This window comes from Salvelinus alpinus, chromosome 8, assembly GCF_045679555.1.
Source record: "Salvelinus alpinus chromosome 8, SLU_Salpinus.1, whole genome shotgun sequence".
NCBI lineage: Eukaryota > Metazoa > Chordata > Actinopteri > Salmoniformes > Salmonidae > Salvelinus > Salvelinus alpinus.
In genome coordinates, this window is record NC_092093.1 from 4,444,103 (window position 1) to 4,456,622 (window position 12,520).

Consider the following 12,520-nt stretch of genomic DNA (forward strand, 5'->3'; position numbering starts at 1 on the left):
CAATGACCTGAAGAGAGCTGGGACCACAGTCTCAAAGAAAACCATTAGTAACACACTACGCCGTCATGGATTAAAATCCTGCAGCGCACGCAAGGTCCCCCTGCTCAAGCCAGCGCATGTCCAGGTCCTTCTGAGGTTTGCCAATGACCATCTGGATGATCCAGAGGAGGAATGGGAGAAGGTCATGTGGTCTGATGAGACAAAAATATAGCTTTTTGGTCTAAACTCCACTCGCCGTGTTTGGAGGAAGAAGAAGGATGAGTACAACCCCAAGAACACCATCTCAACCGTGAAGCATGGAGGTGGAAACATCAATCTTTGGGGATGCTTTTCTGCAAAGGGGACAGGGCGACTGCACCGTATTGAGGGGAGGATGGATGGGGCCATGTATCGCGAGATCTTGGCCAACAACCTCCTTCCCTCAGTAAGAGCATTGAAGATGGGTCGTGGCTGGGTCTTCCAGCATGACAACGACCCGAAACACACAGCCAGGGCAACTAAGGAGTGGCTCCGTAAGAAGCATCTCAAGGTCCTGGAGTGGCCTAGCCAGTCTCCAGACCTGAACCCAATAGAAAATCTTTGGAGGGAGCTGAAAGTCCGTATTGCCCAGCGACAGCCCCCAAACCTGAAGGATCTGGAGAAGGTCTGTATGGAGGAGTGGGCCAAAATCCCTGCTGCAGTGTGTGCAAACCTGGTCAAGAACTACAGGAAATGTATGATCTCTGTAATTGCAAACAAAGGTTTCTGTACCAAAAATTAAGTTCTGCTTTTCTGATGTATCAAATACTTATTTCATGCAATAAAATGCAAATTAATTACTTAAAAATCATACAATGTGATTTTCTGGATATTTGTTTTAGATTCTGTCTCTCACAGTTGAAGTGTACCTATGATAAAAATTACAGACCTCTACATGCTTTGTAAGTAGGAAAACCTGCAAAATCGGCAGTGTATCAAATACTTGTTCTCCCCACTGTATATATATATCTTTCTCTCTGTATCTCTCTCTCTCTCTCTCGTGCGCTCTCTCTCTCTCTGTATCTCTCTCTCTGTATCTCTCTCTCTGTATCTCTCTCTCTGTATCTCTCTCTCTCTCTCTCATGCGCTCTCTCTCTCTCTCTGTATCTCTCTCTCTCTCTCGTGCGCTCTCTCTCTCTCTGTATCTCTCTCTCTGTATCTCTCTCTCTGTGTCTCTCTCTCTGTATCTCTCTCTCTCTCTCTCGTGTGCTCTCTCTCTCTCTCTCTGTATCTCTCTCTTTCTAGGCCCCAAACAGTCATAATGCTATGTGATTGGTCCTGCTGTCGACCCTCACCCATTTCCAGCCCATGGCCTCTACCTAGGGCCAAAGATATCAAGCATCTCAGAGCTATAACATAGGATCAGTTTAGTCTTTTAGATGAATCAGATTACATGGACCGGGGGGGACCTGATCCTAGATCATAATGAATCAGATTACATGGACCGGGGGGGACCTGATCCTAGATCATAATGAATCAGATTACATGGACCGGGGGGGGACCTGATCCTAGATCATAATGAATCAGATTACATGGACCGGGGGGACCTGATCCTAGATCATAATGAATCAGATTACATGGACCGGGGGGGGACCTGATCCTAGATCATAATGAATCAGATTACATGGACCGGGGGGGGACCTGATCCTAGATCATAATGAATCAGATTACATGGCCCGGGGGGGACCTGATCCTAGATCATAATGAATCAGATTACATGGACCGGGGGGGGACCTGATCCTAGATCATAATGAATCAGATTACATGGACCGGGGGGACCTGATCCTAGATCATAATGAATCAGATTACATGGACCGGGGGGACCTGATCCTAGATCATAATGAATCAGATTACATGGACCGGGGGGGACCTGATCCTAGATCATAATGAATCAGATTACATGGACCGGGGGGGACCTGATCCTAGATCAGCACTTCTACACTGAAACGCTTGAGACATATGTCCCCTGGTCAGTTCCAGGTGTGACGACGAGAGCGGCGGGCGTAGGCATGGCAACCAGGTAACTCGACAACCCGTCCTGTCTAAGAGATGCCGTAGTTGTTGTAGTATGCTGCCGTGGCGTCCGCCAGCACAGAGATCAGGCTGGATTCCCCGACGACGCTGCTCTCAGAAGACGGAGCTGATGCCGATGTCACCTGGATGTGACCTGTCACCGTCATCCCTCCTCCTCCTCCTCCTCCTCCTCCTCCTCCTCCTCCTCCTCCCTGTTCGGAATGGAACACCCCCACCCCTGCTGCTGCCGCGCCTGCCGCCGTCGAGTTCAGGTACTGGTCGAACTCATCACGGTCGACCTCCCCTAGAAGCTCTACCTGACTCAGCTGGTCCAAAGTCTCCAGATGACTGTGGTTCTGCTCGGGAGGAGGGGAGAGCTGACCCAAGTGGTGCTGGTGGTGGTGACCTGGGGACAGGTGCCTTAAGTGAGGGTGATTGAGGCCCGGGTGGACCTGGAGCTGGGAGGACCAGGAGGACGGGTTGTAGTAGGACAGAGGATGCCCAGGGATGAGGCCTCCGGACTGGGCCTGGGACAAGTGGGAGAGGTGGGTCAGGTGGGAGTGGGAGCCACCACAGTGAATGGAAGTCTGAGTGGGGGTGTAGTCAGGGTGGTAGGATGAAGGACTGAGGCACATGGGACCCCCACCTCCACCTCCGGGGGTCTGACCCTGACGGTGCTGGTGGCGCTCCTCGGGGGAGGAGACGGACGAGGAGGAGGAAGAGGAGGAAGGATAGTAGGAAGGGTGGTCGTGGTCCAGAGCATGGTCCAGAGGGGACATCTCAGGCGGGGTGGGGAGGCCGTAGGGATAGGTGTCGAAGCTGTTGGAGCTGGAGCTGGACGGTACATCTCTGAAGGATCTAACCCCAGGTAGAGGCCCTGGGCTGGGGGAAGAGAGGGTCGAGAACCCAACACCTCCATCACCACCACTAACCCCATCCTCGTCCTTATCCAAACCCAAGGGGTGACAGAGGCCCCGGGGGTCGGACAGGGCGTTTTGGTCGGGGCCCACCAGGCTGCCCAGCAGGAAGCCGGGGTCCACGCGTTTACAGATGCGTTTCAGCTGCTTCTTCCGGCGAGGCCGGTACTTGTAGTTGGGGTAGTCCTGCATGTGCTGCACGCGCAGCCTCTCGGCTTCCTCCACATACGGACGCTTCTGAGAGGGGGTCAGGGCCTTCCACGACTTGCCTGGCATGAAGAAACAATAGGACATAGATAATAAATGGAATCTACAATAGTCTTATTAATCAATAATAATCTATCGCTTATTTAATGGTCGATTTCAAGAAAACTTTTAAAAAGACACATTAGTTGACTTTAACATCAGTGTGGAAAACACAGAGCTGCTATTAGTTTTAACAGCCACAATAAGGGGGCTAATTGTTAAACGTTCAATAGAACGGAATTTGTAATCCATTAAAATGTTTGTGGAACAGCCAAGATCACTAGAATGTGCCGGAGTTTCTACATTAGCACGTATTTTCTTGTTCGATGGAGGTTATTCTTTTGAAGGATGTACAGAGTAAAAGCTCCTGGAAAACACAACGGTTACATGTTGTGTTTTGTTCATGAGTTATTACAGTTATGACATGGTCGCGTTCAAATGAAAAGCACGTTCAATTGTTGAGAAATCTCTTGAAGATAATTTATGAACATCTAAGTGATATCGGATCTAATTTGCAAAAAGATGTCTATACTGAAGGGCGTTTTCTTCTTTTGAAGGAATTTAACAAAAAAATATTTCCCTTCCATGGTTTATATATAAATAAAGTATAAACTCTATCTCATGTTGATCCGTTGTATCTGTGTTTCATGGAAAAAAGGTAGCCTAATTGGTTTTGTCAATTTGAGTCCACACAAAAACTCACTGAAGAACTCGTTCCCTTAAAAATTATAAATATTTATTTGAAATCTAAAACCATCACATATTCTCATAAGGTGGAGACTACTAGCAGCCTAAAATTGAAAAAAATGCATAGTTTAACACACATAACAAATTGTTAATTTAATCTGGTTGAAACGAATTTATTCACCATAGTCCGTGGTGGAAGAGTTGTGCATTAACAGAAAATAATAGCATCATAATAGCAAAGGGGATTTTGCGATAGCATACCTTATCCTGATTTTTTATTTTTATATATAAGTCCATGTAAAAACTTTTTAACTGAATTAATTTTTTTAAAGGAATACTGCGTTAGTGGAAAACATTTCTCTATACTGACACTGTAATACGGGCTACAATTTTTCCTGGCAAAGAGGAAAATAATTTAACTCATTCAATAATTTGAACGAAATAATTAACTACCAGCTATACCAAAAGGTAACCCAATTTTAACGAAAAAGCAACAAATAAGTCAAAATGCAAGTCTTTATGTTGAGCCTTAAAAGCGCATCCCCGCCAGTTCAATAGGAATGGATAGGGCTATGCTTTCAAAATGTATCAAAATTAGGTAATATATATTTACATTTAACTGGCTAATATAGTTTGTCTGATTTGATGTATTTTATGAGCGAAATATAATTGTGAGTGACGGAAAACAGACAATAACGAAGAGCAAGGACGCGCGTTGAGATTTACGCACTAATCCAAGTGACCCACAGGCCTCTTGATAAACTACCTCAATTTAAGATAACTTTGTGCAATGAGATTGATTGTCTTTTAAATCGAATTAGCGACGTCCACTCATTAATTTACTGCCACAAAGTTTTCGTGAGGAGTTTATTTCTAATTTTTTTTAGGGCATAGCCTTTAATATGCTCAAGAAACGAATTCGTTTATATATTTTTGATCGATTATAGTTTCTTTATAGACTTCAGGCTAAAGTTGAATACATATTTTCTCATCTCAACTACCTTGAAAAGTTGTAGGCTAGGAATAGCTCTGATTTGACATAGCCCAACTTTTGGCAGAGCCTGGGTATTGCGTAATAATAATAATAATATCCTAAATATTGTATCTATAAAAATGAAATATTTCCTTAAACATAAACGTTAATCTCACCCAGCATCTTACTAAGCTCTGCGTTGTGCAGGTCTGGGTTTTGGACAGCCAGGCGCTTCCTCTCATCTTTGGCCCAGACCATGAACGCGTTCATGGGCCGTCTGATGCGCGGCTCCGACGCCTTGTCCACGGGAGTTCTGTGTGAGCCATGTCCGTCGGGCACGTCCCCATCTCCCGCCGAGCACTCAAAGCTCTCCGGCCAAGACGAGTACGCGCTGATCAATGCAGCCATTCTCGCGCTCTCCGCGCTCCTCTCTCAACAAAACTTCACTTGCTCTCAATTTACTAGACGCTATTACAGTGGGATGTGCCTTAAGAAATACGTTCCATAAGATATATATAACCTTTTTTTAAAGAATAAAGAATTGGTTTGTAGCGAACTGACTCAACAACTGACTAAATTGGTTGAGCTGTAGGTTAGAAGTCTAAGCTAGAAGTCTGGTTGCCACTTTTGGTTATGAGAAGCACCGTGTGTGTGTATGTGTGATTTCTGGATCTCCTCCTATGAGGTTGTGATTCAGTGTTTGCTTGCGGTTGGAAGGCAAACAGCTCCTTTATATTTGAGCAGCAGGTTCCAACAGCAGCCTCAGAGGACTCTCAGCTCCTCCTTGATTGCAACTTGAAACCTGCCTTCGAGAAAGAAAAGAGAAAAAAGGGGAGAGGGACATTTCAGCACCATTTACTAATAAATCACGTCATACAACAAAAACAGCTTTAATAGGCTATCCCTAATGACAGTAATAAAAGATCAAGTCCTAATTGGTTCTTAGCTGTCATCTTAACTGTCATTTTATAGAATATAATAACTTTTATTTCCCCCCCAAATGGCATTACATTGCTTTAGATTTTTTATTTCTTTCTAATTATTATATTATTCATATTATCTTAATGTAGGTTCTCTTGACAGTGATGTTTTTTTTCTTTAAACCCGTAAAATAAATAATAAGACAAATAGAAAAGTTTCCAACACATGCCAATAATCAGAGGGGTTGGGTTTAATGCGGAAGACACGTTTCAGTTGAATGCATTCAGTTGTACAACTGACTAGGTATCCCCCCCCCCTCCCCTACCTTTCCCTTAGATGCTTCACGCGCGATGTTGGGGAAAGACCTCCATTAAGCTGTAGGAAAGACCCTTTCCGTTCGTTTTGACTTTCATGACTTCAAATGACGTAGTAAAAGATGATCTGTCAATTTCTCCAGCCTGGTTTCTAAGGATATATCTCACCTGAAGAAGTGTATGTAGACTAATCATACCTGCTCTTCTTCATAGCCTAAGACACAGTTTACGCTTGATCGGAAAATGTGGTCGGAGGCGCCTTATGTAATTGAGGAGCCTCCGGAGGCAGCAGAGGCCGAATTGAGCTCTGTACCGCAGCACGCTTCCCTCTCAACTACTGCAACAATGCAGAGGGTTCTGTATAGCTCCACATTGACATGATTGGTTGACAGTATGTGAGGACGGACGGTCCTGTAATAAACACAAACTTACTTCCTTGACAACTTCCTTGACAACAGTTCCGTGCTGCTTTGGTGGAAGCTCAAGAAGTATGAATGCCCTGACCGTAAATGTTGTTTCGCCGTAAATGTTGTTTCGCCGTAAATGTTGTATCGCCGTAAATGTTGTATCGCCGTAAATGTTGTATCGCCGTAAATGTTGTATCGCCGTAAATGTTGTATCGCCGTAAATGTTGTATCGCCGTAAATGTTGTATCGCCGTAAATGTTGTATCGCCGTAAATGTTGTTTTACCGTAAATGTTACATCACCGTAAATGTTACATCACCGTAAATGTTACATCGCCGTAAATGTTGTTTCGCCGTGAATGTTGTATCGCCGTAAATGTTGTATCGCCGTAAATGTTGTTTCGCCGTAAATGTTGTTTCGCCGTAAATGTTGTTTCGCCGTAAATGTTACATCGCCGTAAATGTTGTTTCGCCGTGAATGTTGTATTGCCGTGAATGTTGTATCGCCGTGAATGTTGTATCGCCGTAAATGTTGTATCGCCGTAAATGTTGTTTCGCCGTAAATGTTGTTTCGCCGTAAATGTTGTATCGCCGTAAATGTTATTTTGCCGTAAATGTTGTATCGCCGTAAATGTTGTTTCACCGTAAATGCTGCACGGCCAACGCAGACGTCGGATTGACCGTTCAGCGCCTTTTAAAGGCAAGCTTCATCAAAACCTCGCCAACCTGCCGATTAATATTATAATACAAAGGATATATTATAATGATAATTAATTATTCAAGTGACATCAGTCTAGTAAAGTTCTGGTTCTCTCTGTAGTGCCAATTAGGTCTCAATAAGATGTCCCTAATCCTGTCTCAATATCCTAAAGCATGGACATGGTTTGGAGACTCTGAACCTCATATATATATATATACACACATTTATCACGTTGAAAGAATCCAAATCAAAAAGTGTATCAATCAAGCAAAGTAGTCTACAATCTCCGACCTAGACCCCAGTAGCCTCTCGAGGTAATGAGGATCGATGCGGGAAAGAGGTCAATGTGATGGAGACCGTTGGGGGATAGAAGGACACTGGATTGACCTCTTATCGCATCTATCCTCATTACCTCCCCGATCTCTTTCCATCTATCCTCATTACCTCCCCGATCTCTTTCCATCTATCCCCATTTACCTCCCCGATCTCTTTCCATATATCCCCATTTACCTCCCCGATCTCTTTCCATATATCCCCATTTACCTCCCCGATCTCTTTCCATATATCCCCATTTACCTCCCCGATCTCTTTCCATCTATCCCCATTTACCTCCCCGATCTCTTTCCATATATCCCCATTTACCTCCCCGATCTCTTTCCATATATCCCCATTTACCTCTCCATCTATCCTCATTTACCTCCCTGATCTCTTTCCATCTATCCTCATTACCTCCCCGATCTCTTTCCATCTATCCCCATTTACCTCCCCGATCTCTTTCCATTTATCCTCATTACCTCCCTGATCTCTTTCCATCTATCCCCACTTACCTCCCCGATCTCTTTCCATCTATCCTCATTTACCTCCCCGATCTCTTTCCATCTATCCCCATTTACTCCCCTGATCTCTTATCACATCTATCCCCATTTACCTCCCCGATCTCTTTCCATCTATCCCCATTTACTCCCCTGATCTCTTATCGCATCTATCCCCATTTACCTCCCCGATCTCTTTCCATATATCCACATTTACCTCCCCGATCTCTTTCCATATATCCCCATTTACCTCTCCATCTATCCTCATTTACCTCCCTGATCTCTTTCCATCTATCCTCATTACCTCCCCGATCTCTTTCCATCTATCCCCATTTACCTCCCTGATCTCTTTCCATCTATCCCCATTTACCTCTCCAATCTCTTTCCATCTATCCTAATTTACCTCCCCGATCTCTTTCCATCTATCCCCATTTACCTCTCCATCTATCCTCATTTACCTCCCTGATCTCTTTCCATCTATCCTCATTACCTCCCCGATCTCTTTCCATCTATCCCCATTTACCTCCCCGATCTCTTTCCATCTATCCTCATTACCTCCCTGATCTCTTTCCATCTATCCCCACTTACCTCCCCGATCTCTTTCCATCTATCCTCATTTACCTCCCCGATCTCTTTCCATCTATCCCCATTTACTCCCCTGATCTCTTATCGCATCTATCCCCATTTACCTCCCCGATCTCTTTCCATCTATCCCCATTTACTCCCCTGATCTCTTATCGCATCTATCCCCATTTACCTCCCCGATCTCTTTCCATCTATCCCCATTTACCTCCCCGATCTCTTTCCATCTATCCTCATTACCTCCCCGATCTCTTTCCATCTATCCTCATTTACCTCTCCATCTATCCTCATTTACCTCCCTGATCTCTTTCCATCTATCCCCATTTACCTCTCCATCTATCCTCATTTACCTCCCCGATCTCTTTCCATCTATCCTCATTACCTCCCTGATCTCTTTCCATCTATCCCCACTTACCTCCCCGATCTCTTTCCATCTATCCTCATTTACCTCCCCGATCTCTTTCCATCTATCCCCATTTACTCCCCTGATCTCTTATCGCATCTATCCCCATTTACCTCCCCGATCTCTTTCCATCTATCCCCATTTACTCCCCTGATCTCTTATCGCATCTATCCCCATTTACCTCCCCGATCTCTTTCCATATATCCACATTTACCTCCCCGATCTCTTTCCATATATCCCCATTTACCTCTCCATCTATCCTCATTTACCTCCCTGATCTCTTTCCATCTATCCTCATTACCTCCCCGATCTCTTTCCATCTATCCCCATTTACCTCCCTGATCTCTTTCCATCTATCCCCATTTACCTCTCCAATCTCTTTCCATCTATCCTCATTTACCTCCCCGATCTCTTTCCATCTATCCCCATTTACCTCTCCATCTATCCTCATTTACCTCCCTGATCTCTTTCCATCTATCCTCATTTCCTCCCCGATCTCTTTCCATCTATCCCCATTTACCTCCCCGATCTCTTTCCATCTATCCTCATTACCTCCCTGATCTCTTTCCATCTATCCCCACTTACCTCCCCGATCTCTTTCCATCTATCCTCATTTACCTCCCCGATCTCTTTCCATCTATCCCCATTTACTCCCCTGATCTCTTATCGCATCTATCCCCATTTACCTCCCCGATCTCTTTCCATCTATCCCCATTTACTCCCCTGATCTCTTATCGCATCTATCCCCATTTACCTCCCCGATCTCTTTCCATCTATCCCCATTTACCTCCCCGATCTCTTTCCATCTATCCTCATTACCGCCCCGATCTCTTTCCATCTATCCTCATTTACCTCTCCATCTATCCTCATTTACCTCCCCGATCTCTTTCCATATATCCCCATTTACCTCTCCATCTATCCTCATTTACCTCCCTGATCTCTTTCCATCTATCCTCATTACCTCCCCGATCTCTTTCCATCTATCCCCATTTACCTCCCCGATCTCTTTCCATCTATCCTCATTACCTCCCTGATCTCTTTCCATCTATCCCCACTTACCTCCCCGATCTCTTTCCATCTATCCTCATTTACCTCCCCGATCTCTTTCCATCTATCCCCATTTACTCCCCTGATCTCTTATCGCATCTATCCCCATTTACCTCCCCGATCTCTTTCCATCTATCCCCATTTACTCCCCTGATCTCTTTCCATCTATCCCCATTTACCTCTCCAATCTCTTTCCATCTATCCTCATTTACCTCCCCGATCTCTTTCCATCTATCCCCATTTACCTCTCCATCTATCCTCATTTACCTCCCTGATCTCTTACCATCTATCCTCATTACCTCCCCGATCTCTTTCCATCTATCCCCATTTACCTCCCCGATCTCTTTCCATCTATCCTCATTACCTCCCTGATCTCTTTCCATCTATCCCCACTTACCTCCCCGATCTCTTTCCATCTATCCTCATTTACCTCCCCGATCTCTTTCCATCTATCCCCATTTACTCCCCTGATCTCTTATCGCATCTATCCCCATTTACCTCCCCGATCTCTTTCCATCTATCCCCATTTACTCCCCTGATCTCTTATCGCATCTATCCCCATTTACCTCCCCGATCTCTTTCCATCTATCCCCATTTACCTCCCCGATCTCTTTCCATCTATCCTCATTACCTCCCCGATCTCTTTCCATCTATCCTCATTTACCTCTCCATCTATCCTCATTTACCTCCCTGATCTCTTTCCATCTATCCCCATTTACCTCTCCATCTATCCTCATTTACCTCCCCGATCTCTTTCCATCTATCCTCATTACCTCCCTGATCTCTTTCCATCTATCCCCACTTACCTCCCCGATCTCTTTCCATCTATCCTCATTTACCTCCCCGATCTCTTTCCATCTATCCCCATTTACTCCCCTGATCTCTTATCGCATCTATCCCCATTTACCTCCCCGATCTCTTTCCATCTATCCCCATTTACTCCCCTGATCTCTTATCGCATCTATCCCCATTTACCTCCCCGATCTCTTTCCATATATCCACATTTACCTCCCCGATCTCTTTCCATATATCCCCATTTACCTCTCCATCTATCCTCATTTACCTCCCTGATCTCTTTCCATCTATCCTCATTACCTCCCCGATCTCTTTCCATCTATCCCCATTTACCTCCCTGATCTCTTTCCATCTATCCCCATTTACCTCTCCAATCTCTTTCCATCTATCCTCATTTACCTCCCCGATCTCTTTCCATCTATCCCCATTTACCTCTCCATCTATCCTCATTTACCTCCCTGATCTCTTTCCATCTATCCTCATTTCCTCCCCGATCTCTTTCCATCTATCCCCATTTACCTCCCCGATCTCTTTCCATCTATCCTCATTACCTCCCTGATCTCTTTCCATCTATCCCCACTTACCTCCCCGATCTCTTTCCATCTATCCTCATTTACCTCCCCGATCTCTTTCCATCTATCCCCATTTACTCCCCTGATCTCTTATCGCATCTATCCCCATTTACCTCCCCGATCTCTTTCCATCTATCCCCATTTACCTCCCCGATCTCTTTCCATCTATCCTCATTACCTCCCCGATCTCTTTCCATCTATCCTCATTTACCTCTCCATCTATCCTCATTTACCTCCCTGATCTCTTTCCATCTATCCCCATTTACCTCTCCATCTATCCTCATTTACCTCCCTGATCTCTTTCCATCTATCCTCATTACCTCCCTGATCTCTTTCCATCTATCCCCACTTACCTCCCCGATCTCTTTCCATCTATCCTCATTTACCTCCCCGATCTCTTTCCATCTATCCCCATTTACCTCCCCGATCTCTTTCCATCTATCCTCATTACCTCCCCGATCTCTTTCCATCTATCCTCATTACCTCCCCGATCTCTTTCCATCTATCCTCATTACCTCCCTGATCTCTTTCCATCTATCCCCACTTACCTCCCCGATCTCTTTCCATCTATCCTCATTTACCTCCCCGATCTCTTTCCATCTATCCCCATTTACCTCCCCGATCTCTTTCCATCTATCCTCATTACCTCCCCGATCTCTTTCCATCTATCCTCATTACCTCCCCGATCTCTTTCCATCTATCCCCACTTACCTCCCCGATCTCTTTCCATCTATCCTCATTTACCTCCCCGATCTCTTTCCATCTATCCCCATTACCTCCCCGATCTCTTTCCATCTATCCTCATTTACCTCCCCGATCTCTTTCCATCTATCCTCATTTACCTCCCCGATCTCTTTCCATCTATCCCCATTTACTCCCCTGATCTCTTATCGCATCTATCCCCATTTACCTCCCTGATCTCTTTCCAGGAGTTCAAATACATTGTCTTGTCTTTGAAATCCCTACCAGAGGTATCCTAAAGATGTATTTTTGTGTGTGAACCTGTTCTGATAGCCGTTCATCAAAAGTTCTCCATGTTTGATGTCAAGGAAGTTTAAAGGAAGGGAGTTTGTGTTTATACAGGATGTACCGCCCCCCCCCCCCCCACCCCCACC

General features: G+C 45.0%; 1 protein-coding gene across 1 annotated transcript; it reads right to left on the reverse strand.

The window, feature by feature from the left end:
* Positions 1–1,158: 1,158 nt before the first annotated feature.
* LOC139582448 (transcription factor Sox-7-like) lies at positions 1,159–5,560 on the reverse strand. Its single transcript, XM_071412458.1, has 2 exons — positions 5,031–5,560; positions 1,159–3,217 (listed from the first exon to the last, which is right to left on the reverse strand). Exons 1-2 carry the CDS (start codon positions 5,260–5,262, stop codon positions 2,061–2,063), a joined length of 1,389 nt encoding a protein of 462 aa, XP_071268559.1. The 5' UTR covers positions 5,263–5,560; the 3' UTR covers positions 1,159–2,060.
* Between the last annotated feature and the right edge of the window lie 6,960 nt (positions 5,561–12,520).